Below are 26,749 nucleotides of genomic sequence, written 5' to 3' on the forward strand. Positions count from 1 at the left end.
TGTGTTATCAACACGCCCACTGCCTCGCTGTAAATTTTCCAAACATCACTGGGATATTTACATTTTTACCAGAAACGTTTCTGGAAATTGTCCATTGCAACTGACTTGGACATTTGCATTGTCATATACAGCCCCTTTGGAAAATTTCAGGAAAATGTCCAGACTTCAGCACAACTAGACCAACCGACCAGTGGATCCACTGTAAAAAGCTAAATGTGGCCTGCAGCCCGAGTCCTTGTTTTCCAGCCTCTAAATGATGAAGGTTCAGTCGCCTTCCCAGAAGCCTACCTGGCTTTTTCTTTTTTTTTAAGTGATCTCCGCTCACTCTGTGACCTGCGTACGTCCCATTGTGACAACGTTTTTGCTGAGTTGCACCCATTTCTCCTCGCGTCTCACTAAAACCCATCACAAGACGTCTCCTCTCGGCGTCCACTTAATGAGAGTGTAGCGTCAGCGTTTTGGCTGCAAATTACGGTGCTTAAGACTCTTTAATGATATGTTAATGGCTTGGCTGTATTACCTCTCAGCTGCCCAAACAACATTAAATACCCTGCGGCTGATTAATCGGCATCCACAAAAACGGCCAATTAAGGGGAAAATGTTTGAATCGAGGTCCACCGACGACTTTAGAGCAAAAATAAACACATGCCGAAAGAAAGTCAACGAGATATTTTGCATAAAAGAGTTGATCACTGCTGCTATGAGATCAATTTACTCCAGTTTTACATTGAAAACAGCTGATTGTTTCCTATATTTTAGATACAGGGACGATGCTCTAACCTTTAGAGAGACTTACTTTGCTCAAGGGCACGGCGCCAAAACACACAGCTGTTGATGAACAGTGGGTGTCATGGGGGTCAAACCTGTGACCTCCCAGTTGCGTAACGCTCTGTCGAAGCAGCAGGCCGCCCTGCCTACTCACGGCTGCTGCTGCGTCTGCATCAAAGTCAGAGATACACCGAGACGCTGTTATAACATCCAACATCGCTCATTGAGTCTGTTTTCTCTGGCTCGTCTTGAATCCGTGCAGAGGATCTTGGCGTAATTGTGGTCAAATGAGCAAGATGGCTCCTGACAAAGAGGGAAATTAAAAGGGAAAATATCATCAAAGCCCAGCGACATCCTCCGCAGTTTCATTTAGAAGTGATTCATTTAAAAAGCTAAACGCCGTCGTGTCGACTGCGATTTATCTGCGGCACTTTCTCAGCAACTCCCCCCGTGCGACTTCGCTCTCGTCAGCACCTGATTGCTGCCGACGCACGAACTCGCAGGGCAGCGGTGATTATTAATGTGCAACGTCTGAAGTGAAGCTTATGAGGGGCGGATTTAATTTTCCCAGAGTTCCTTTTTTTTTTTTTTTTTTTCGTAACGCGCCGAGCGGTGACAAAGTGGTGTCCATGGAGGAGAGACGATCCCACATCCCATCTGCAAAACAACACAACAAACACAAAGAGGTGCAGCAGGAGGAGGAACAACAGTCAAGCGGTGATGAGTGCATTTTGTCTCGTACCGCCTTTAATCAGAGCTCTCAGTTGCCGACACTTGGGTAAACTCCTACAAATCCTTCACTGCACAGTCTGAAGCTCGGAGATAAATAAAGTTGAAAAGCGTTTAGTTCTCTTTCAGATCGTCTTTCAAGATCTACTGGAGGAATAAAACATGAATTCCTAAAAGGTCTTCTCTCATATCGTATTTTGATGCTGTTGGACACTTGCTGTGGGCCCAGAATCTCCCACAGGTTCTGTTCGAGCAACATCTGGCCACATGTTCCTTTGTCTCCTTCATGATTTTCTCACGATAACAACACACCAGCTTCAGATTCATTTACGGTACGATCAGTTCAAATCAGAGACTGTATATGATCCGGAAATGAAGCCAAAATATCCCAGACACGAATGCTGCCATCTTGTGCCAAAGAGCCAGAGTCCGCGCATTAGCGATAAGTAGATGGAGCCGCGGTATCAAGGTCCTGATGATACTCAGTCGCAACTTTGTCTCATCTGCCATTCGTGACGTTTCGCCATGTTTTTATAGCATCGAATAACCAAACCTACCAGGAACATGAACATCATAACAACTACCTAAAGTGACAGAAACCATCTTTGAGGAAAAAATTATTTAGCATGCACCAGAGAGCGATCGATACACTTTGGCTTCATGTCGTCCATCTTTATACACAGAGGTGATCTTAAAACATGAAACCATCAGAGAGAGAAGGGGTCACGACATGTTATAGGTTCTGTTCGGGGACCTCAGGGGAAAAGTCTTATTGGAATTTGCTGTTTCCTGAGTGTCAGTTCGTTTGATGTAATTTGATGTGACACAGTCTCACTGGCAGGTCACAACAACAATATTAGCACTTAGTCAATTTTGTGGTGCAACGTCCCAAAATCAAATTTGCACATGATCAAATTACCAAACGAAGACAACTGATATAATGAACGTGGGGCTTTTGGGGCCTCTGGAGGTCTGGGGGCCGCTTTGCCTGTTTGATAATCCATCTCTGGATTCTCTTTCTTTTCCCCTCATCAAACCACAGAGAGATCCCACAGGCCAGTGGATCATCGCTGTCACCCTGGAGGAGATCACTCTCAAAAGAGATTTGTCTGGTTACATGTGCCTAAACTCATTTTGACCAGAGGCCTGCAGTTAGCAGCATCATTGTAGAATTGATTACCTCCACCACGGAGGTTATGTTTTCACCCCTGTCTGTCTGTTTGTTTGTTTGTTTGTTTGTTTGTTTGTTTGTTTGTTTGATGGTAGCAACATAACACAAAAACTACTTGACAGATTATGGAAGGATGCAGTATGGGTCAGGGAAGAACCCATTAAGATCCTAAGATTTTCATTAACATTGACCCATTAGACCATTTTCCCAATAATTCATTGTCCTTGAGGATAAGTGTTTGAAGCCTGTTGCCGCTGTGTTGACTGTTGGGTCTTGACAGAGGTTTGTGCTCTACTGAGTAAGATTCTACTTGGGTCATTAGTTTGTTTGTTGATTAGTTGTTAGCAGGATTACACAGAAACTACTAAACCGATTTCCACTAAACCCAGTGGAGGGACGGAGCCCTGGCCTGAGAAGAACTCATGAACTTTCGGTCAGGATGCAGATCAAGAGGCAGATCACAGATTTTTCTTTCACTTTATTTAACTATTTTTAATGCCAAATAAATCCCAGAGCAAATCAGACCACTTACTCTTTTCTTTAATATTTGTACTATAAGAACTAGGCGATTGTGTAGAAGTTTGCGCTCTACTAGTTGTACATGGAAAACACACACAACAAACCCCTAAAACATCACTACATCATCTGCCTCCCACTGTAGTGTTTGCACATTTTCCTCAGTGAAAGTCTTCAGGTGGTTGTATCTGAAGCACCAGAGGTAATAGCACTAGCGCTGGTAAAAGCGACAATTTAAAATGTAATCATGTCTTTGACTAATAACAACCTTTATGGCTATTGCTACTTGTAATAGTGCGAACAGTCATCATCATTTTCTCCACCATGAAAGCCTCTTTCAGATGGCAGGTCTGCGCTTTTAGCTCCATCTCGTCTTGTCTCTTATCACCTCTCATCAGCCAAGGAGGTGAAAGAGGTTAGAGGAGGGTGTAAAGGGGGGGGGGTGAGGCTGCTCATCCGAGAGGCAGCATCCTTATCAAAGGCCCCGGTGCTGAGGCAGGGCTAAAAATAGAAACAGGCGGGAGATTGGCATCGATTTCTGCAGGCGTTGACGGCCCGATTGACAGCAGCAGCAAGGCGGCATCGGGCCTGTTGAGCCATCGAGGGAATCCGCCAGACTGCCTATGATGAGATGAGATGGGAAGATAACTTCTGACAAGCCCTCCACCCGCCACCCATCTCTAATCACCCCCTACACACACACACACACACACACACACACTGAGAGAAAAAGTAATTACCACATGCATGCACCTGCACAAGGCACACACACACTTGCTGCCCCCTGAGCAAGTAATGGACTTTGGCTGGCTGAGCATCCACCTGTCCATAGTCTCCTGCCAAGTCAAAGCTCAGGCGCTAACACTCATACAAAGTACCTGTGGACGTCCCCACGCAGCCACCAGTCCCCGTCCTCCGGGGTCATCTCACCGAATTATCTTCCATCAGTAAATCGTGTCTAATGTCCACGAGAGCTCCCTTTGTTTTACTGCTGCAAATGAACTCCACTAAGTGATCGCTGTTATTACACTGTCGGCCGTACTGCACTTGGAACTTTGTCATCTCGCTGCAGTGTTAGTCGAGCGGAAGAATTTTAGCAGCCGGTTATTAATATTTTGTGGGATGTCCAAGGAGAAAATAACAAGTTTATCTTCCTCCTACTTTTAAACTTGATTATTTTTCTGCTATTTGTTTCTTTTATCGTTTTCTTTTCGATTCATTTTAATGGATCTATCATTTTATCTGCTGTCCTTGATTGTAGATTTTGTATTATATCATTTGCTGTCATTGATATAAATTCTATTCTATATATTTGCTTGCTGCCTTTGGATGTTTCGTATTCTTGTTTTTATTTGTCCTCTTTGTGAAGCACTTTGTACAGGTGCTATTTAAATACAGTTATTATTTAATTAGCTGTTGGACATTTTGAAAGACCAGGGTTTACGCTGGGTCCTACGAAGTCTTAAACACAATTAAATAGTCCTTTCTAGGTCTAAAAGACATTTATATTTGTCTGAATTATGTCAAAATATGTTTAACGTTACTGAATCATGCTTTAAAAACATTATTTATTTTTTTAAGAGAAATGTTTTTGCAGCATATTGGTGATGTCTCTGTGTGTTATCGATCTTTCTCAACGATACAGATATTAGCACGTTGTAAAAACTACTAACAAGACCAACATGCAACTGAGATCTGAGAACTACTGTCTCCGTCTGTATTTTGCGAGATTACATGGAATTTGAGGATTAGTCTATTTACTAGGCTACTTCACCTTATCATCAATTATGGGGAAGTGTGAATTATTCTGGGATTCGAGTATATTTTCATAAATGTCGTACTTGACAAAGGTTCTAAATTTGATTCATTATGATCTTACTTGTTGATGAGTGGACCAGCACCTCTGAGTCAATTCACCCTTCACCTTGTTGCTATAGCTCTGTCCAGTGTTTATGCTAAGCTAACTGTCCCTGGCTCCAGCTTCACATTGAGTCAGATATAAAAGTGGTAACAATCTGCTCATCTAACTCTTGGGGAGAAAGTTTATTTCTCAAAATGTCAAACTTCCTCTAGGATTAAGTGCTTCTGAACTTAAATGTAAAAGAGTCAGAGCCATAGCCAGGATTTAGAAAGATTAAAATCCCCCCAAGTTTTATTTAAATGGAGTAATTATTTCAGGGAAAGTTTCCCCTATAATTAGTGTGTAGAATCAAGTTTGGCTTTCCAGGAAATTTCTTAAGGAGTTAAAGCTTCAGGACATCAAAATAAAACATGTGATTTTGCAGCACATTAAATTCTGCAAGAAATATTCAAAAAACTTAGTTTAATTATGTTTGGTGTGAAGTGATCACACTACAATGGACTTAGTGTAGGGAAAGTGGAACACAATGTGTAAGGTTTTAAATGTAGGATGCAAACTTCTACTAACAGTGAACGGAGAAGCTACTGAGGACGTGACCTCAGGTACAGTTTACAGTTAGTGGGTTGAACATGTATCAAAGCTCTTCTGAAGTCTTCCACTGAAGTTTATTTCAAACGTGCAATCAATGCCTTTTAGAAACACATTACATTCTTAACTGAATGGGCCATTTGCTGCAAATCCAAACTTCAAGATTCAATTTGTCACAGTGGTTGTACGAGTAAAATTGTGTGTGAAAGTTTTGCAGGGAAGCTCCATTGAAGAAAATAAGTTACGTTGCAAAATAGTTATGTAACAAAAGACAGAACACTAATAATAATAACATTAAATATACAGTAATAGAGTAAAATATGAATTCAAAGAGCTTTTTCACAATTGAACAAAAAGTTCAAACAAAATCGAGGAAAGACATCAAGTAAGGATGAAGATGTATTTTCAAATGGGATGTTTCTCACTCTCTCTCACTTTCTTTCTCTGTCGCATCATAAAATCTTCTACTTCAGCCCAAATAATCATCATTAAAAGCCAGAAGTTCGACTCATAATTAGGTGATTTGCAGCAATCTGCCACGAGGACTCCGTCAATCTGTCGGCGTGATCCTCCTCCTGTGAGAACTGCCACAGAGACAATGACTCTGGGCTCCTCCTCATTAGAAACTCATTGAAATTTATGAGTGGCTGTTATGAATTACTGAGACCTGTTTCCTGGGAGCGATGCCATGAGGAAAGTTTAGGCAAAGTGACTTCACAGGCCCCTTCACGAGTGGGTTTGACAGTGTTTCACTGGAATATAACACGGTGTGGGTCTCCCTCTGCTGGTTAATACTGTACACCTCAAGTGGGGACTGTTGAGGAATCAGTAACAGGTGAAAATAACTAGGTTTTAAGTCTCCTACCTTATATGGATATGTAGCCCTTATTTTATGAGTCACAACATATATACTAATAAATTATATTCAACATCAACATTCACAAATGTTAATGTCACCTATTACCACTGACTACACTGTCTTCCTCCTTGCAAGTTTGTTGTTGTAATCTCTGTCATGAGTAATAGAGACATTTTTTTAAAGGACGCTGTAGCTTTTAGCTTTGCTAACTGTTAATATTATAATATCTAAGTAGAAATGAGCCTTGATAACGTTTATTTAGAAGCTGTGTTTCACCAGAAGTCACATTCTTGTAACTTCTGGTCCACGTCCTTCAAAACAAAAGCGGCATATCCGAAGACTACATGGCTTGTATGTAACAAACTATTTTCCTCAGCTGTGTTTAGCCCCCTTATACCGTGGTGGTTTGTATTTGATTAATTTATACATATAAAGACTGAATATTCAGTCACAGGTACATACCATAGACTGTATATAAAATAACATACCGGTAGTGCAAGGTACATACGAAAGTACAATACGGTCTTCTCTCTTATTTTGAAGGTACAAGACGCGTAGCGAAGATCTGGCGGTTGCTGGGGGAACCGGACGCAGATGATCACGCGTATGTAATTTGGCCGGATGCTCGTTTTCAAAATAAATTTTAAAAAAAAATTTATCTGAGAAAATATTTAATTTATTTGATTCATCAAAACAAATCTTAAAACAGTAAAGTTCAGTGGAAAGAATACCTTCTATTCTTAAAGTATATTTTACTGTTGATACTTCTAAACTTACGTGTAGTATAATGTTGTCAAAAATAGCTTCAGTTTTACTTTTCTTTTATTCGTTAAAAAGATAATTTCCTCTTTTAGCGTTGAAGGTTGATGGTGATGAAGAGGAGGAGAACACTTTGGTCTGAAAAGTCTCCATATAGAGTTTGTCTGAGCACTTGATGACTATGTAGGTCACAGTGTTCATGTCTCGTGGAATCATTCACAGAGCCTGTGTTTATGTTGCTGCTGTGTCTCTGCTCAGACTCAAAGTCACTCTGGGACTGTTTTAAGGTTCTGAGATCATTCCTGCAGTTTTATGGCAAAGGTCTGAAGGAATGTTTTGATGAAGCTCACTAATGGAAAAGGTAGTTTTCCTCCGAGAGTCGTCCTTCATCCTGGACACATGTTTTCATTCGTCCTGACCCAGATAATCTTAGAGATGAAACGTTCAGGGTTAAAGTGTCACAAACCAGGACAGGTCAAACGTTTACACACATTAGACGTACATTTTAAAACTGTAGATTCACATATACACAACACACACTGAATCTGGTACTGAATATACACTGATATACACCAAACCAGTAACTTCATGTGAGCATACACTCAGTGTTCACTTTATTAGGGACACCAAACTAATACTGTTAAAGTTCACTCCTGAAGTAATGAAATGTTTTAAAATTCATCAACTCTGAATATAATTGAGTAATTATAAATTGAGGCATTAAGTTAAACTCTGAGGTAATTTAATATTTTATTCAATTGTTCAGTTCTTAACACAATTTAGAATTTAGGTATTTTTACTTTAAATTCAACTACTTCTAAAATATTCAGCTCTGAATGTAATTGGGTATTTTTTTTAATTGTGGTTTATTTTTACTTCTAATTCAACTCTGAAGTAATTGACTATTTCTAAACGATTCAACTCTCAATGCATTTTTTATTATTACTATTTTTGAATTGTGTCATTGTGGTAAGAACCTCTCACCCACATTAATCAAACCTCATCCATGCACTTGCCATACAAAACAGACTCACGTCCTCCCCCTATACAACAGCGCCACCTAGCGCCGGTGGATCTGAACGCCTGGGCCGATCCGGTCTTCGTCAGCCAACCAGGAAAGAGGGCTTGTCTCGATCTGGACTGAGGCGGATGAGACCAGAAACCTTTGTTCTCCTCCTTCTTCCTCACAAACACGATCAATGCTGCCACACGAGCCGCGACCTGCGTTTTCCCAACGGCGCCAATTAGCAGAAGCTCACTAATAAGCGCCATTTTTTTCCATAAGCATATTTATATCTTTGTGATCGGGATCGCTGCAGCCGGAGGTCCGCTCGGGTTTTTTCCTCCCCCGTCAGCTGCTCGATGGAAACAAAACGAGGAACTGAAAGTGGAATCAGTCGAGGTGCGTGAACACACATGCACAACGAGCCGTAGAATAATCCCAGATGTGCGTGTTGACCTCCGCACATGTGGATTCACAGCATATATCCTCTGCAGGGCTTCAATGTGCACGTTTCAGGACCAAACGTGCACCATGTTTTCTGTCGCTCCATCACCGGGGGGGGTGGTGATTTGTGTACACATCTTTATTCTGCATGCATGTGTGTCTGTGTGTTGTGTTGTGTTGTGTTGTGTTAGAGATGCAGCAGCTCCAGTGTAAAGCACCGTTAGCAGTGAGTGTGATGGATGCTGCACAGTCAGGTCAGCAGCTGAACACAAGTTCCCTCCTGCACTGTGGGTTCAGCTGCATGTCAGGTGTCAGGGGGTTGACACAGATCTGCTTGTTGTGGTGCTGGAATCGAACGGTGTGCATGTGTTTGTGCGAACCACCACCGCTGCTGCTGCTTTTACTTTTTTTTAAAGCTCGCTTTGGATCATCTTCTTTTTGTGTGTTTGCAGAAATCAAACATATCACATGCTCTTCCTGTGCAAGAGTTTGACACGTGCCCACTTCCTCAAAACTCACTTTGTAGTAAGAGTACGATCACATGCACATCCAACGGTTTTCTTTTCCACTGTGCAGCCCATAAAAGATTGTGTCCACAAAAGTCTAGGGATGTCAGGATCAGGATCAGTAATAATACACGTCATTCGGTTGGAACAGAATTAAAACATTCCAGGACTGAGGTAAATAGAATAGTGGAATAAAATGATACCATATAACATTAAAATACAGCATTAAAGCACTAAAATACCAACACATAGGTAATAAAATGATAACTGTAATAGAACAATATTGGACAATGGACGATATAATCATGTAGACTGTTTGTTTTTGTGCAGGTAAAACAGTAAATCTGTGTGGATTAGTGTAGTTTATTAGATGAGCTGCACTTTATGAGAGTTAAATGTGGAACAGATCATGTTCAGATGTTGGGATATGAATACTATGATATGATTTCATGGGGGATATTGACTCTGTTTTTTGTATATTTTTGTAAGTGGACATGAAATCTTACGTCTTCATTTACCGAGTAACATCTATACTGATTGTTCCACATGTGTGACCTTCATATAGATACCAAGATTATTCATATAGACTCTAGTTGCAGAGATATACGCTCACACATTTTTAAGACATTAACAGGAGTCAAACACAACAACAAACAAATGACCATTTACAAACGGTACATCACATGTAAAACATCATGACAACATGTACATGACTCAGCCTCCGTGTTAGAAAATGGTTCCAAAGGTCAAAGATCACGTGACTGATTTGTCTTCAGTCACGTTTCATGTGTTGTTTTAAAAAAAAGAATCTGCTCTTGTTTTCTCTCGTGCTGTGGTTAATTGTGGGTCATTCAAACATCAGGTTGTTTCACTCCTCTTTGTTTCCCCCCCCCTCTCCTCCATTTCAGGTGATGATCTCCCGTTCCGTTACCTCCGCCTCTTGGCTCCTCCCTTGCAGCTTCTGTCGGCTGCAGTGTGGCAGGTCGTGCAGCAGGGACTCGTGGATCACTACGGGATGCTGGAGGAGTTTGTTACCATGGTGACGGAGCTGGTCCCCGAGCTGATGAGCTACAGTCAGAGGGCTCAGCTCGTCCTGGGACTCAGGGCCAGGGTCTGTATGTGTTCACTGATACATCACACTGAGACGACACCTAATTTACCAGTTGGTCTCATTTGGAGGTGGTGGGTTTTTACACAGGCTGAATTTAAAGCTAAATGAAAAGCATAAGACACAACAGTAATAGCTCACGAGTTCACAATTACCTTTATTTAAGTTCGATCAGGTGGGCAGTGGAGCAACAGGTCAAACATCGCAGAAAAAGTCAAACACCATTAAACTGTGTCCAATTTATAATTCAAACTAAAACAAAGACAAACCAGAAAGGCAGTCGGGGAGCTCCGAGCTCCACCAAGGCTCATTGGCCACATTATCATCATATTGCAGATACATGTATTGAGATCAGATATATATCATGTACACAAACTGTTTACATTAAACATAAAATATTCATTCTCTGATGTAGTGGAAGGAACTGAGTATTTACTTTGATTCACAATGTCTGAATCATCATCCAGATGCGCACTACATTTCTCCTGTTCATAGATATTAGCACTGTTCTAATGTCTGCGGTTTTTCTTTGTGGTATTTCTTGAGAAATTTACTAACACGTTGAAAAAAGCCCCATTTCACAATGTGAACAGGAATTTCACTTAGTACAACACATATCTCCACAGATGCTCAACAGTCCCCTTATGAAACCACATTTAAATTCACTAGATCCAGATTTTTCACACCACATAACCTCCTCCTAACATGCCCAGCAGAGGGTTAACAATCAGGTCTGTTTAAATGTGTGGTATTTGTCTGTGTGTGTCCCTCAAGCTGGTTCTGGAGATGTGTCGAGGCGAGCACCCGGCGGACATGCAGACCATCCAGCCTCACCTGGACAGAATCAAAGCTCCTGTCAGCACGGCCAAGGATCACCATGTGAGTCAAGTGCAGCTGGAGAACACACAGGAATCGTTACTCAGGAATAATGGACCATTCAAAACCTGAAATTAATATGAAGTGGTTTAGTTGACTATGTTTTCATACGTTGTGTGTGTGTGTGTCAGGTGACCATCAACCAGGTGGAAGAGTCTGAGGTGAACTTTGTGGAGTTGGTGCACTCGTTACTGGAGGACCCGTCTGAAAGAAAATATTTTTTCGAGGTGAGTCGGCGCTCGCTGCTCGTGTGTTTGTTACTTTACTTCATCCAAGTGCGGGGAAAATACACACATTTACTGTTACACCTGTACAATCATTCAGTCAACCAATCACATAGCAGCACTGTAATACATAACCTCCTGCAGATACAGGTCCAGAGCTTCATTCACTGTGCAGTCGTCTGCTCCTCGGAAATTCCCATTACGACCATACTAACAAAAATCCTGAAATATTCTGATGTTTTAAAACGTGGCAACAAGTTCACGTACACACACTCTGGTACAGTAAATAATCAGAGGAGCTACAAATTCAAGTTGTTATGAAATCAGACTCTTCACAAATTCTCTCCCTCTTTTGCGTTTTGTAGGAAATCTTCCCCGTGTATTTTGGGCCAAAGTACGACGCAGCACTGGAGATGCTGGTGTGGGAATTTATATCGAGACTGGACGAGCTGCTGCCAGTTCCAGATTTCACACAGGTACCATGTTTTTACAGTGGAGCACATACTTCAGTCTCCTTAAACCCAAGCTGCACACACTCAAAAACTATCTCACAGTGTTCAAGAACATTCCTGGATTTGTTCAGATCTGCGCCAAAATTGAATCAGAGCTTTCTTGGCACATGTCCCGTCCTTTCAGCGAGATCTGTTGGAAATCCATTCAGTAGTTATTGTGTAATCCTGCAAACAAAACAACGGACGGTGAAAACATAACAAAACATAATAAACCTTTAACAAGTTTACTTAACTCTCGTCTGTTCGTCTTTACTTGTTTGAATTTCACCAACACATCTGATAAACTAACGCTCAAACACGTGGTGTACTTTTACACATGTTGTTATTATCTCCTGCTGATATGAAGTCAAGTTCAAATGTTTGTCTTCTCATTTCCACTCTGCAGCTTTTCACTGTTGTCGTTCACGCTCATTTAACAAGACAGATTTTATCCACTATCATATCCCTCATATCTCAATACAATTTATCACAATAAAACACAATAAAAGAGCAGTTTAGTTGAGCTTAAAGTGTAATTTCTTTAAAAAATACTAAATGTATAAATGTACACATTTGATTGGTCCACATGGATTTTAGTTTCAGTGTTACTGTGTCACACAGTGTAGAGGCTCGTGTTTCTGCACCACTGACCCAGAGACAGATGAAGAGGGGGGTGAAGCAGACGCAGGTGCACCACAGTGTCCCTGTAGGCTGCTCCTTCCTCTCCACCTATTTTTATACCGTGCACTTACACACACAACAAAGCTGGACTGCAGCAGTTGCACTGTAGGAAACTCTAGGTGTGAGATAATGAGGAAAAATACACATGAAGCTACATTTACATGAATTATTTCTCATGTGGCGCTGATCACATTTCTAGCACTAACACAAATATCAGGAAAAAGAAAATAACGTTTGCATGTCAAGAAAAACACGTGCACCGATTCGTCGTGCAGGTGTAGTGAATGCAGTGTCACTGAAACCTGTAACCGGATCTCTCTTCTCAGTTGGCAGCTCTGCTCGGAGACGCTCCGTCATTCCTCGACGAATGTTTACAATCCTTCTTCCCCCCTGAGGACATGAAGGCTGTGCTGGAACACCACAGAAACCTCGGCCACTTTGAGGAGAAAGGTGCGGCTGCAGGCTCACGGGGGTGGTGTTGGTGGTGGTGGTGTTGGTGGGGGGGGGGATGTTTGCAGAAACATGATCTCCCATGATCCCATGCTGCTTCACCATGTGTTCAAACTAGGTCTTTCCTTGTTGTTTTGATTGAGAGACCTCTAATGGCAGAAGTTACACACTGTACTTTTTATTTCCCACATTTCCCTAAATAATGGGTCCCTGAGCAAAGATGACATGATAAAGTATGACTTTTAAACAATAGATTCACTCAGACCAACTTGTCACCTTTATCCTCACATTGAGTTAAATTCCAGGTTGAACATGTTCTTTCTCTCTCAGCGATTTATATATTTGAACCAAGCCACGGCCTAATTCATCATCTTCCTCTCAACCTCAGATCCTCGATTGTTACCGATGGACGACTGCATCCTCTCCTCCCTGTCGCTACCTCCTGGGGCCAAACCTGCCACCAACGCCACCTCCTCCTCGCCTCCTCTCAAAGACTCGGCCTCTCCACAGCACAAAGGGCGTCTGGAATCTCCCATCGGCGGCAGCAGCCTGGAGCTGGCGTGCAGGAGGAGCTCTGACACAATCAGACAAAGCCTCATGGAGACAAAGGACTCCGGCAGTTGGCAGCAGCAGGTTCGAGGCGGCGGCAGCTCTCAGGAGAGGAAGGTGCAGAACTCAATTAGCGCGCGGCCATGTGACGAAACCATAGACCTCACCGCACCTAACGAGAGCGGCGACGCAGACTCGGCGGCCAATGGGGACGGCCAAAGCTTGAGAGGAGGGAGGGTTCTCAGGAAGAGGAAGCTGAGCGGTGGTGTGGACATTCCCGCAAAGCTGCCTGTGGACTTCCCGGCTTTTTTGTAAGGGTCCTGAAAACCTTTCGCTCATTTCACATGAAGACTTACCCCGATTTTTCACTTCATCTTTATTTTTGATTCATTTTTTTTGTGCATTTTTTAACCATCTACAAAATACTTATTTGTCCCCTCTGGCCCAAAAATCTGTTTAACATCTAATCTCTTTTCGTTCTTCATATAAATTCGCTTCATCACAATAGTTAGATAAGATAAGACAAAACTTTATTAATCACAGTTGCGTATGAAAGTGTAAAATGAAAAAATGAAATTATAGAGAATATGTTTATTGTATACATAATGTACACCTGTTAATACAGGTGGTGTGTATATATATATATATATATACTACAAACCCAAACACCTCCACACACTTTTTAAGAGACAGAATTTATTATCTTATCTTTTTTAATTAATCTTTTGTGTGTTTTTACAGTGATTCCTCGTTGGATGATGAGAATTCAGGTGAATCTCCTCTCATCTCGATATTGGGAGAATACACAGGTTTGTACTCTTTATATATATATATATATATATATATATGTATATACTGTATATGTGTGTGTATATCAGTGGATGTTTGTTTATTTAGGTTCAAGCTCAGGTCTTTAGACGAACTCCTTTGTTTTATTTCAGACTCTCAGGAAGGTTCTTTCCCGGTCGTAATGGACACAAAGGTTCCCTGGTCGGACGAGGAGACGCTGCACCTGCTCGACATCTGGGGGAAGGACTCGGTGCAGCGGGCACTGAAGGGCTGCTTCAAAAACCGCCATATATTCACGCAGATCGCACACAAGATGGCGGAGAGGGGCTACATGAGAACGGTGGAACAGTGCCAGACGAGGATCAAACGACTGAAGAAATGTTTCCGTCAGAACAAGTGCGTGTTAAATGACACAGTTTGACAGATGTCTGCATTTCCTTCTGTCAAAACTTGTGAAACCACAGAGAAAACTGAAGCAGCTCTTTGATAAATCACTTGTCTTCTCCCTGATCTGTCACCAGAGGAAACTCAAAGCTGGAACATAAATTTTACGAGCGGCTGGAGTGCATCCTCCGCTCCTCCATTCCTTCAGCTCTTCCTGAAGTCACCTACGACGTGGAGGAGGTCCCTGATGAGGACGACGCCGACGACGACCTGCAGTTTCTAGGGCACACGAGCCGTCAGGAAATAGGTAGCGTCACTTTTTTATAATTAGAAAAGTTCATTAAGTCACGACTGCAACTATAAATACTTTATTTTTTATATATATCTTGGGCTGAGCCATATTTCCATACTGTGTACATACATCAAAACATGAAATAGTTAATTTTACATTTTTCTCAATATCTCAATAGTTTCTATCCTAAAAAATGATCTTAACAAAAATCTAACATCAGTTTTTGTTGCTACTCTCCATATTATTTAGCTTGTTATTTTTTTTCTTTTGCCTGTTTATCCTAAAAGTCCCAAAATAAACCAACATTAACCAGAAAATATCTGGTTCTATTAAAATGACAGTTTTAACTTTATTATACTAAACAATGTCTTCTATATTTCTTGAGGTACTCGAAGCGTCCCGTGGACAGACATGGAGTCGTTGACCCTCATACACACGTGGGGTGATGACCAGATGCAGCAGGAGCTGAGGGGGATGCACAGGACCGGACACATATTTTCCATCATCTCCAACAAGATGGCGACTCAGGGCTTCTCCCGGACGCCGGAGCAGTGCCAGACGAGGCTAAAGAGGGTGAAATCAAACTTCAGGCAATGCTACCAAAACAAGTATGTGTGTTTGCAGCAGAGAGAATGAAGGGAAAAGAAGATTTTTGTTGATTTAAACGTCTTTTCTTTATTTTTTCTGCAGCTTGAAAGGACAGGGGCATGTTGAGTGCAAGTTTTACAACGAACTGGGGAGAATTTTAGTGAAGGACTTTGCTCCAGCGGTGCAGATGGATGAAATCCCAGGAGAGCTCGAAGACAACGACTTCTCGGCCTACTCCCACCATGAGACCGGTAAACACAGTTATTCTCTCTACTGGCTGCAGGGGGCGCAGGAGAACAGTTTAGATGAAGTTTTCTGACTGTAGTTGGATCCTTTAATGAAAACAGCTTTTAGACAGTGATTCAGTGGTTTTAAGACTCTGGTGTAACTGATTTTATTCTTTCTTAAGGTGACTTATGTTTTACAAAAGCCCCAGATGATGTCGAGCAAGAAATCAGAATTAAAGTTTTAAAGCCAAAAACTATTTGCTCTCTTAAATGAAGGACAATAAGGTCCCTAATTAAATATGATGCTATTTGATTGAACAAATACATTTACAATATTAATTTGCCTTCTACAAGATTTAGTCCACAAAAAGAGCGTAATGGATACCTGAGACATAAGAAAAATATGTTTGGGTGATTCATTCTAGACTGTATGTTTTTATTATTACTATAGTTATTATTATTATTTTGTGTAATGTTAATGGGTCTTTAAATTAATCTTTATTGTCCCAAAGCCATTTTGCCTCATTATTTATTCAGGTTTTTTATTTGTGTCTCCTCAGAGTCTGTTGTGGGGGTTCAAGAAGACAGGAAGAAAGTGGCCTGGTCGGACAAAGAGACAGTCATCCTTCTGGAGATATGGGGGGACCCGGAGGTACAGAACGATGGATCATGATGAAAGTCCAGCATTTTGCGTGATAACCTGTAAAAGTGATTTTAAATCTTTCTGTCTGTCGCTACCTTTAATATGAATTTGGCCTTTGTTCAGGTCCAGCAGTGTCTGGGACGTTACCCACACAACGGCCACATCTTTACACAAATATCAGAGAAACTCTTAGCCAACGGTTACTCCCGCAGCGCAGACCAGTGCCACACCCGCATCAAACGGCTCAAATCAAACTATCGCCAGGCTCAAGAAAACATGAGGTAAAAAAAGAAAATCTCGGTTTTGTTTTCTGTGCTGTCGTCTCGACACGAGGATCAATACAACTGTCTTCACCGTCTGCAGCTCATCTGGGACAGATCGAGTCGATTTCAAATTCTACGACCTGCTGGAACAAATCCTGGACAAGCAGCCGTCGACATCTTCCACTGTGATACCTGACTCCATCGAAATATCAGAGGACTCCAACAGTGAATCAGTGACGGAAACAGGTAAATATCCAAGCGTCCACTCGATATGAGAGCATTTACTCAGTCACAGTTTTACACAAACGTTATCTGCATGTGTAGTGTCTGAAATAGTTTTTTAGAAGAAGTGCAAATAGAAAAAAATCCTGCAGAAATGTGTGGCTGCTCTATGCAACTTGCTAAATAGCTGGATTTAGACAAAGTTAGATCAGACCGTGAATATCTCTGTGCTTCTGTGGAAAGAAGGAGAAATCAGCTTGTCGACAGAAAAGCCAGCGTCCGGAACGTGGACAGACGAGGAGACGCTGTCGCTCATCAATATCTGGGGCGAGGTGGACGTTCAGAGGACGCTGAGGGGGTTCGTCCACAACGGACACGTGTATGCCGACATTTCGGGGAGAATGCAGGAGCTCGGTTTTTCCAAGACCTCGGAGCAGTGCCGCTGGAAAGTCAAGGCCCTGAGGAACAACTTTCGACAGTGCTACGACAGAAAGAAGTGAGAGGAGTCTTTCTATCCTTTTTCTATGTTTCTAAATATAATCCACTATCGTGATACATTTTCTTATCTCTTGCCGCACCTTGTAGATGTGGGAGACGAGTGGATTACAGATTCTACAACCAGCTGGAACAAATACTGGGCCAGGAGGCAGTTTCTATGGATGATTATGATGAACGAGAGGAACAAGCCGATCCGGAGCCAGGTACAGTCGTTTTCATCCATTTCCTCTGCCGTGTAAGAAATGTTCCTTTAGATAAACATCCAATCACTGATCCAACGTCTTCTTTTTGTCTCCATCTGATGTAGGGATAGATGGTGTGAACACAGTGTGGACGGAGCAGGAGACAGTCGCTCTCGTTGAGGTGTGGGCCGCAGATGATGTGCAGCACAGCCTGAAAACCTGCGTACGCAACGGCCACATATTCGCTGACATATCGGAGAAAATGACCTCAATTGGATTCCCGAGGACGGCGGATCAGTGCCACTCCCGGATCAAACGGCTGAAGAAGACTTACAGACGCTACTGCAACAGTCGGAGGTAGTGAAAATGAAAATGAAGGAATGATTGAATGCTTGGCTCAGAGTTTCCCAGCTCACCTTTCATTCACGTCTCGTAGGAGCGGAGGACGCCCCGCGGCGTTTCGATACTTCCATCTTCTGGCTCCGGTGCTTGGTGACAACACTGTTGTGCCAGACATGGACAGTTCTGCTGCTGACGCCACCTTACAGCCCTTTATGGACAAGGATCCTGACTTGTGTAGGGCTAAATATAATCACAACCATTTGTGCACATTTTTATTACACATTTGAGCAATTTCACTGTGTTTCTGTACAAATAATGTGTATATTTAACACTAATACACAATAACAAATTTGTCGCTTCCTGCTTTCAGACGAGCAGCCCTCCACCAGCCACCTGCTGGCTGACCTGAGCAGGAAGATGCCCTGGTCGGACCAGGAGACGCGCACCCTGCTGGAGATCTGGGGGGAAGACAGCGTCCAGCTCACGCTAAGGGGCTGCCTGAAAAACCGCCACGTGTTTGAGTACGTCTCCGAGAAGATGGGCAACCGAGGATTCATCAGGACCTCGGAGCAGTGCTACACCCGCATCAAACGCCTCAAGCATGGCTTCCTGCATGAGAAGTAAGTCAAGACAATAAACTGTGATTCTTATTAATCATTTAAATTGTCCTGATAATTGTTGTATGTTGAAACATGAAGCAATTTTAGGTGGTTCGATATGAAACAAACTCTGTTCTTTAAAAGTGAAGCTATATGGGTGCGGCCATTTCGACTTTTTAGTTTGACCTGTGTGCAAACATGAAGCCTATACAGCTGCCAGCCACCAGGGGGCAAAGTTTTGGCTTCATTTGGAACCTGTCCATGGAACAATATTAATTAAGATTTAGGACTTTGAGACTTGAATGTAGTTGATAAAGCAGCCATTTATAAATGATTTTTGTTTGCGGGCAATGTGACCATGAGTAAACGTTTGTTGTCTAAACTTCTCTGTGTTTTAATTGTGACAGAAATTTGGGGGATTTGCTTGAGTTGAGCTTTTCCCTCTGATCATAGGCAATGAAAACGATATTTTAGGTGTCTGGTGGTGACTTAACAGTTTAAATTTATTTTTTCCATTCAGGGAGGATTATAAGTTCTTCAATGAGATGGAGCAAATCTTCAGGAAGGAGCTGAAAGTCGACGGCTCAGTCGCAGACACGTCGGCCACAGAGGAGGCGGACGACATTGCACCTGAACCGAGCCAAAACAAAGGTGGAACCAAATGGAAAAGAAAATCCACAGTCGATACACCACAGTTTTTCCAGTGTAGATATACAGAAGCAACTTATTTAAAGCTACTAGTTAATACCTTTATAAATGTTTGTAATGCCTCTATGCCTCTGTACAACTTTTAACATTCACTATTATTTAAATCACATGCCGTATATGATAATAATTTATAATTCCTGCTGTTTTAGCCGCCTCCAGTAACCAGTGGGTGGTTGACAGCGCTAAGCTGGCCTGGAGCGACGGGGAGACCGAGGCCCTGCTGGACATCTGGGGGAGCGAGGAGATCCAGGAGAACCTGAAGGGCTGCACCAAGAACAAACACATCTTCATCCAGATCGCTCAGGTCATGGCGGGCCAAGGTTACCTGCGCAGTCCGGAGCAGTGCCAGACCAGGATCAAGAGGCTGCGCGCCAACTTCCGACACTTCCTAGAAGGCAGAAAGTGAGTGCAGTGCAGGGGGTGTGTGGTTGTGGACATAAAGATCCATATTGTAAATACAGGTTCTTGTTTTCGGCATCATTTTCCACCTCCTCCTGGCGAGCTCTAAAATTCTGTCTCGTGTTCTCAGAGGGGAGAAGCAGGAGTGCAAGTACTTTGACCAGTTGGTGCATATATTCGGCAGCAAGTACGTAACGACCTCCGACCCCCTGGCTGAAGAAGCCGATACTGCAGGTAAGCACCATAAACAACTGAAAAAGTAAAGTAAACCTTGACAGTTTTATGTGGACGTTGATTCGTCAGTTATGTTGCTTTGTCTCTTTTTATACCTGACCACCTGAATACCTCACACAGATGTTGTTGCCATGGTTTCCTTTACACTATTGAATTAGCTGCCTTTCAAGGACAAACTCAACATTTTTGGGAAAGTTGTTTATTCACTGTCTTGCTGGGATCTGGATAAGATGTATGATACCACCACAGAATCATCTCATCCAACTCTCAGCAAGGAAGAATTTCCCAAGATGTCGAACAGTCCCTTTAAACAGGTCTTTGCTGCATTTACTATAGATTCTAATCCATAGATTTTCTATTTCTATAGTATAACTTTAGTAAAACAGCTAGTGCTATACAAGCTCATTTAGACAACCCCCTTTTTTGAGCTTGGTACTGTTCACCATCAATTGAAATACTTTCTGTCTATGCCAGAGTCATGAGGCTGTCGAACATCATGAGGACGACACAGCAGAAGCAAAACAAAGACACATTCAGAGGAGAAAAACTCACAAGGACATTAAACCAGAATCTGTGATATGTTCCGCATGTGTGTGTGTGTGTGTGTGTGTGTGTGTGTGTGTGTGTGTGTGTGTGTGTGTGTGTGTGTGTGTGTGTGTGTGTGTGTGTGTGTGTGTGTGTGTGTGTGTGTGTGTGTGTACAGATGACAGAGCAGAGTCTGACCAGGCTCACTGGAATTTACTTTTTGCCTCTGTATATATATATACTTAAAATACTTTTACATTCTTCAGATACAAAGACCTACTTTAGGGTGTTGTGTGCGTGTGTGTACGTGTGTATGTGTGTGTATATGCGTTTGTGTGTTTGTGTGTGTGTGTGCGTCCCTTGACTAGAGTGTAATGTGATTTTTAACTTGAGAGCCATGCCACTAAGACCAGGATGCTCAGGGTTTGATGGGACAATAGTAGAAATATCTGATCTTGATGGTGAAAGTCTGAAACTAAGTTGTCTTTTCTAATATTTAATTCTTTTGTACTTGAATTTAAAGAGAGTGAATCAAAGCACATGCAAAATGAAAGACACGCAAGGCCTCTATCACTGTAACCACAGCCTACATTCGCTTTTTCTTTCCTGCCTCACTTGTTAAATATTCTGTCTTTGCACTTATTTGTAAATGTTTGAAATCTGAAAGCTGAAAGTTTAAATTCTTTAAGTTAATTTTTTTGTGGGTGAGAATTTATTTATTTAAAGGTACTGTTTACATGTGTGTTCCAAAGTTTTCTAATTTACTTTGAATATGTTTTTCCTTTAACATTTTTTTCATAAATACGTAGAGTTTGTTGCATTCATTAAAAGAAACTTGAAATGTGATTTATTTCCATTCATTTATTTTCCTGATCAAACCAGGAAATCAGACACTGTCTCGTTTTATCATCCCGACAGAAAGTGGGAGTTACAAATCTTTAGAAATCATTTATTTCTAAAAGTATATTGAATCTGCAGAGTGAACAAAAAAACTACAGGTACAAGCAGTTTAATCCAAGTGTCGTGCCAAGTGTTTGGATTAAGATTAATAGAGATTAACAAAGTAAGATTATAAGTAACAATTAAGAGTAACTCAATACAGTTAGGTAGGTACTGTACTTTTAAGATGATACAACAAACTTCCATCTGGTGACTGGAACATTATCAATAAATTGGAGTCATGTTTGTTTATAAATCTAATGTTCACTCTCTTTTAGCTCCGTTTATGGTCTTCAGCAACTGCTCAGTGAAATATTTGGCTCTTTAATTTACATTGTTATTTATAAAAAAAATCTATAAATTACAACTGCTTTAACCGAGCATTGGTTTTAAATGTAACTGTGTATAAAAGTATATATTCAGTGTTTTATCTGGAGAAATCTCACGTGAGCGAGTAGCCTGCAGTGCTCCGATCAATACTATCTGTATTTCCTGAGGCCACACAGGATGATTTACTGCTGTTTACACTGGCTGCCGTCGGCCAGAGGTTCCGGCTCTGCTCCTATTAGATTAGCTGAGGGGAAACCAGAGGCTCGTTGCCAGGCGACGACATCTAAACACGCCAACGTTTCCCGGCACAAGGCCATATGTTTGACATAATTTTATTTTGTTGACCCGAGTCCCACGCTGTAACCACGGCCATACTAATAATACTAATGAATAACTCTGAAGCAGGAAGGCACAGTAGGCTGTATATGGACAGGAATGTCTCCCGCGCTGTGGTCCACACTCAAATATCTATCATCTACAGTCCGATTATACATACTGCAATATTTTAGACGTATACTTTTAGCTTTATCCTCTGAGAAATTTGTAGTGTAGAGCCACCAAAATGTAATACTGAAAACAATTGTTATAATTTAAAAAAAAATAGTTGTCTGAACTTGAGATATTTAGTTAAAGGCATCTTGTGTCTCCTACCTTTGTTTAAAAAACACAATTCTTTGGATTTGATGTTTTTCAGTGTGCACAGTGTTGTACAGTGTCATGCTACAATGGCAGGCTATTTATCACTTTGCTCTCTTCCGGCCAAACAATGTCCTCCAATGAGAAAACGTGGGGTCCCTCAGCCCAAACACACGTGGTGGGTTTGTTGGCGTCGGCCAGCACGGCGCCAGCAGGCAGCAGCGGCGAGCCCTCCTCTATCATCACCGTGTAGAAGCTTCTGGGTTTTCTGGAGCTGATGCACAGACACCGAACCTGGTGCTGGACAGGAGGCGGATCCAGCTCCTCCTGCAGCCTCCTCAGCTCTGACAGGGGAATCCTGGTAGCTGCATTTTTATCCACGGAAACATCGGCCCCCTCCTCACCTGCGCCGTCCTCCACATCCACCACCACGCCATTGCTGCAGCTTACTCTTTCCTCCTCATCTTTCCCATTTCCCTCCTCAGGCTGGTTATTATTGTCCTTTCTGATGAACACCACTGTAATCATCTCCACTCCTCCGCTCAGTTTGTATTTCCATAAGCTCAGTTTGTAGCAGCAGTCTTCACAAAACACCTGACAACACAAGGCAGAAGTGTCGCTTTGATACTTCACGTTAATATTTGACCAAATCTGTCACGTTTTACCTTCATGGCTTTGCAGCTACTCACCCAACAACAGCACTTCACCATGAGGAACACAAACATGGAAGCTGGAACACCGACGATAGTGATCTGAAAAATAACATTTGTGAGAAAATCTGATATAATCCACCTATAAATTATTTTTTAACCTTTAAATCTTTTCTTCGAAGGTCTACAGCGCAGAGGACAACACGTGAACAAAACTAGAAATACTAAAGAAGAGATTTTGAGAACAATTACACACAATTACACATTTTAGCTGTCTAATTATTCATCTGAGTCTAATTGTAATGTATTCATTCTTACCCAAGTTATCATGACGGTCCAAAGGGTGGAGCTACGTTTTTCTACAAGGGAGAGGACTGTAGGGAGACAAGGCTACACACACACACACACACACACACACACACACACACACACACACACACACACACAGAGTTAAACTAAAAAAGTCACCAAATGTTGAAATTGGAGAAGTTCTTGCTCACTGTCTACTTTATCAATCAATTTGTCAATTTTTCCAGTTCTCTCGTCTCTAACTACATTTTACCTTCTCGTAAACGAGGCTGTATCCAGCTCCAACCTAAAGCAGACAGGAAAACATCAAACACTGTAAAATATACAATATGTTGTTTTATGATACTTTTTAGTTTTAAATGTGAGCGACTCACACATCCAGTGCTCTTGTTCTCTCCTTCATACAAACAGGAATCTGGGATCACAGGCCCCCAGTCCTGATAGCCTTCAAGTCCACAACATTTAAACTGGGCCACACACACACACACACACACACACACACACACACACACCTGTAAGAACATGTTAAAAAACTTTCCAATACAATAAATTTGTCTAATTTCCTTACCTCAGCCTGCCAGCGGTAAACGTTACTGAGCATGGAACAGTTTTTATCATTCGCATGAGATTGAGTTATTCCTGGTACGTCAGTCAGAGGGATCAGTTCCAGGTAGCGATCTTTAAATGCTTCTATTTCCTGCAGGCGAATAGAAAGACCTACGATTATTTATAGGTCAATGTACAGGTACATCTATCTATTCTAACATGCTATGTCCTTCTGAACATTTTGAATCAGCTTGGTAGGTTTTTCAAAAACTTTAAGCTACATTTCATGATCCTCCTCTGTACATGGAGTTGCTCACCTGTCATCACGAGAAAAGCGAATAAATACATTTCCCAAAAACGTCAAACTTTTGCATCAAAGGACGTCACAATGTGGATGAAAGCTCTGGAAAAAAAGCCACTGTAGTAAGCCAACCGTGGGTGAAGATATATGTCAATTCAGCTGAACCATAATCCTGCATAAAGATGGATGACTTCACAGCTCCCAAAAGTGAAGCCAAATCATCTGGATCGCCCCCTGGTGGCTGGCTGCCGTCGATGTCAAAAAACTCTCCTCCTCTATGTTAGTGGATTGGACCAAACTAAAAAGTCCAAGTACACGTCAAATAATATTTCTCAAAGATGGTCTCTGTCATTTTGATGCTATAAAAAAACGAGTTAAACCCTCATGATTGACAGCGGAGAACTTGTGATTGGTCAAACGAGTGAATCGACAGGACAGGACGAACGCTACCGCACAGACTATGGCTCCAAATAACGCCAAAAGATGGCAGGACCCATGATCCAAGATATTTAGGCTTTCTGGATAGTGGGAGGAAGTGGAGACGGGTCGTCCATCTTTGTTTACTGTCTTATGAGCTATATAAGCAAAATGGGATTTACTAACCTCATTCTCTTTCTCCCAAGTCTTTGCAAAGGTAACGGTCATAGCCACAAACACGACAAAGATCGCAAGCAGTGACTGTGACAACAAAAGAGAGGAACATGAGTTTGATGCAGTTTTTTCTCTGGGTAAACACACACACACACACACACACACACACACACACACACACACACACACACACACACACACACACACACACACACACACAGAGAGAGAGAGAGAGAGAGATACATACCAGTGGTTTGTAAAAGGTCCTCTTTATCCAGATGTTCAGCAGTAGCATGAAACAGATGGGCAGAGCCATGCCTGTCCACAGAAACACCAGAAAGGCCTCCTCGGTCAGCCTGGACTGCAGAACAAACCACGGTCACATCAGTAAAGACAGACAAATAATGACCAGTCATATTAGCGGCTACTAAAGGCAGCTATCATTTGTCTATTTATTTACCTGTGATCTTACAAATGGTTTTCGAAACACATTCGATCTCTCCTTAATTTAAGAAATCATGTAAGATATAATGTGTGCTAAAACTGTAATTACAATAAAGATAATATACATTTATTTCAGTTTTACCAGATCTGATTCTCACTTATAGTTGGGAGATTTCTTAAATGATATTTAAAGCTCATGAGGACCAAAATACATTTAGACACATTTAAATCCTCACATGGTCTTAGGTTATTGTCTTATTCTCTTGTATGTATTATATATAGAAATTATTTATGATGCAACAAACAACCAATGTAAAAGACCGGTGGGGTTTTACCTCCTCACTGTTCCCACATTCAAAGCCCTGGTTGTTTAGGAGATGTCCTGATTCGGTCAAGATGGACAACACCACAGCCCACACCTGGAAAAAAACATTACCATAGCAACCATTTAGAATAGGAAAGTAATTTCCTTCTTATTAAAGTGATGGAAAGTAACAAAGTTGATTTGATCTTATCCATCTATCTCTCTATCTAGTGAATAAAATACTAACCAAATATCCGATCACCAGCCCTGTAGCAGTCCACAGTCCTGCGGTGGGCGTCCTGTAAACCTTCTCTCTCTTGTCGTCCCTGTCCTCAGCAGCCATGTCTTCACAGGTTTGATTCCCCAGCTGCCTCCACACTGCTGTCACTGTGAGAGCGGTCAGATGTTTCACTGTGAGGTAAGGGATGAGAGGTTCTCTGCCTGTCCAGACTCCGCCTCTTAAAGAGGCTGAGAGCACATCCAGGGTTCCAGACCCTCGAGGGGATGAACTGTGTGAAGTGTTTTCACAAGTGAAGTGAACTGACCCTCATTCATTTCCAAGAAGGTTTATAAACTGCTAAATAATGTATAGCAGTGTAATACAATATAAACCATTAGATTATAATTTCGCTCTCAGTATTTGTGATGCTAGATTACAATGAACCAATTATATTTTCCCACTAGGGGGCGCCAGTGAATAGCAGAATTTGGATTTGTTTTACAGTGGCTGGAAAGACCTTAAAACTCTTATTTAAAGCCACAGTAGTTGTGCAGTAAATGCTGAAGTTATAAAGACACTCAGTGGCACAGCAAAATTACTGATTATTATATTATTTATTATAGTATTTACTTTTACCATACATTATTGAGTATCTATAAATATTGTCAGTGTGGTCTAGACTTGTTTCTATGGGCAGTCAGTTAGGTTGTGTTGTCCAGAAACCCAATCCATGTAAAACACTCATGGTGCACTCAAACAGACATACACACACATATACACACATATACACATATATACACACACAATTCTCCAACGATGGGACAGTAATTACGTGTCTAAATCTGACAGAGCGCCCAAACCACCAGTTCCTGGCAATGCGTGTGTGTGTGCATGCATAGGGAGGCCGAGCAGTGCCTCAGGACCTGCCCTCACCGGTCCACTTCGCCCACAGCTCTCACCCTCACACACTATTTTCTCTTCAGTCAGACCAGATCAGACCT

At 41.8% G+C, this 26,749-nt stretch overlaps 2 protein-coding genes across 3 annotated transcripts; one reads left to right on the forward strand and one right to left on the reverse strand.

Moving 5' to 3' along the window:
* Window positions 1–8,379: 8,379 nt before the first annotated feature.
* Window positions 8,380–21,324, forward strand: zgc:113263 (uncharacterized protein LOC503753 homolog). 2 transcript variants are annotated; one of them, XM_035147744.2, is made up of 24 exons: window positions 8,380–8,653; window positions 10,113–10,315; window positions 11,087–11,191; window positions 11,320–11,415; window positions 11,778–11,888; window positions 12,911–13,034; window positions 13,423–13,894; window positions 14,325–14,392; window positions 14,525–14,768; window positions 14,894–15,063; window positions 15,434–15,656; window positions 15,739–15,887; window positions 16,424–16,515; window positions 16,630–16,787; window positions 16,870–17,015; window positions 17,235–17,487; window positions 17,577–17,692; window positions 17,797–18,028; window positions 18,108–18,247; window positions 18,384–18,633; window positions 19,133–19,263; window positions 19,470–19,722; window positions 19,850–19,953; window positions 20,428–21,324. In XM_035147744.2, exons 1-24 carry the CDS (start codon window positions 8,614–8,616, stop codon window positions 20,433–20,435), a joined length of 3,888 nt encoding a protein of 1,295 aa, XP_035003635.1. In that variant the 5' UTR covers window positions 8,380–8,613; the 3' UTR covers window positions 20,436–21,324. The 2 variants fall into 2 exon arrangements, with proteins under 2 accessions (XP_035003635.1, XP_035003636.1); XM_035147745.2 differs by lacking the exon at window positions 8,380–8,653 and having other exon boundaries at window positions 10,191–10,319.
* Window positions 21,318–25,921, reverse strand: LOC118101766. Its single transcript, XM_035147747.2, has 10 exons — window positions 25,776–25,921; window positions 25,560–25,643; window positions 25,028–25,141; window positions 24,793–24,867; window positions 23,911–24,039; window positions 23,717–23,809; window positions 23,596–23,628; window positions 23,352–23,423; window positions 23,073–23,135; window positions 21,318–22,977 (listed from the first exon to the last, which is right to left on the reverse strand). The coding sequence occupies exons 1-10, from the start codon at window positions 25,869–25,871 to the stop codon at window positions 22,468–22,470; spliced, it is 1,269 nt and encodes a 422-aa protein (XP_035003638.2). The 5' UTR covers window positions 25,872–25,921; the 3' UTR covers window positions 21,318–22,467.
* Between the last annotated feature and the right edge of the window lie 828 nt (window positions 25,922–26,749).

Source organism: Hippoglossus stenolepis, chromosome 22 (genome assembly GCF_022539355.2).
Source record: "Hippoglossus stenolepis isolate QCI-W04-F060 chromosome 22, HSTE1.2, whole genome shotgun sequence".
In the NCBI taxonomy this organism is placed as follows: domain Eukaryota; kingdom Metazoa; phylum Chordata; class Actinopteri; order Pleuronectiformes; family Pleuronectidae; genus Hippoglossus; species Hippoglossus stenolepis.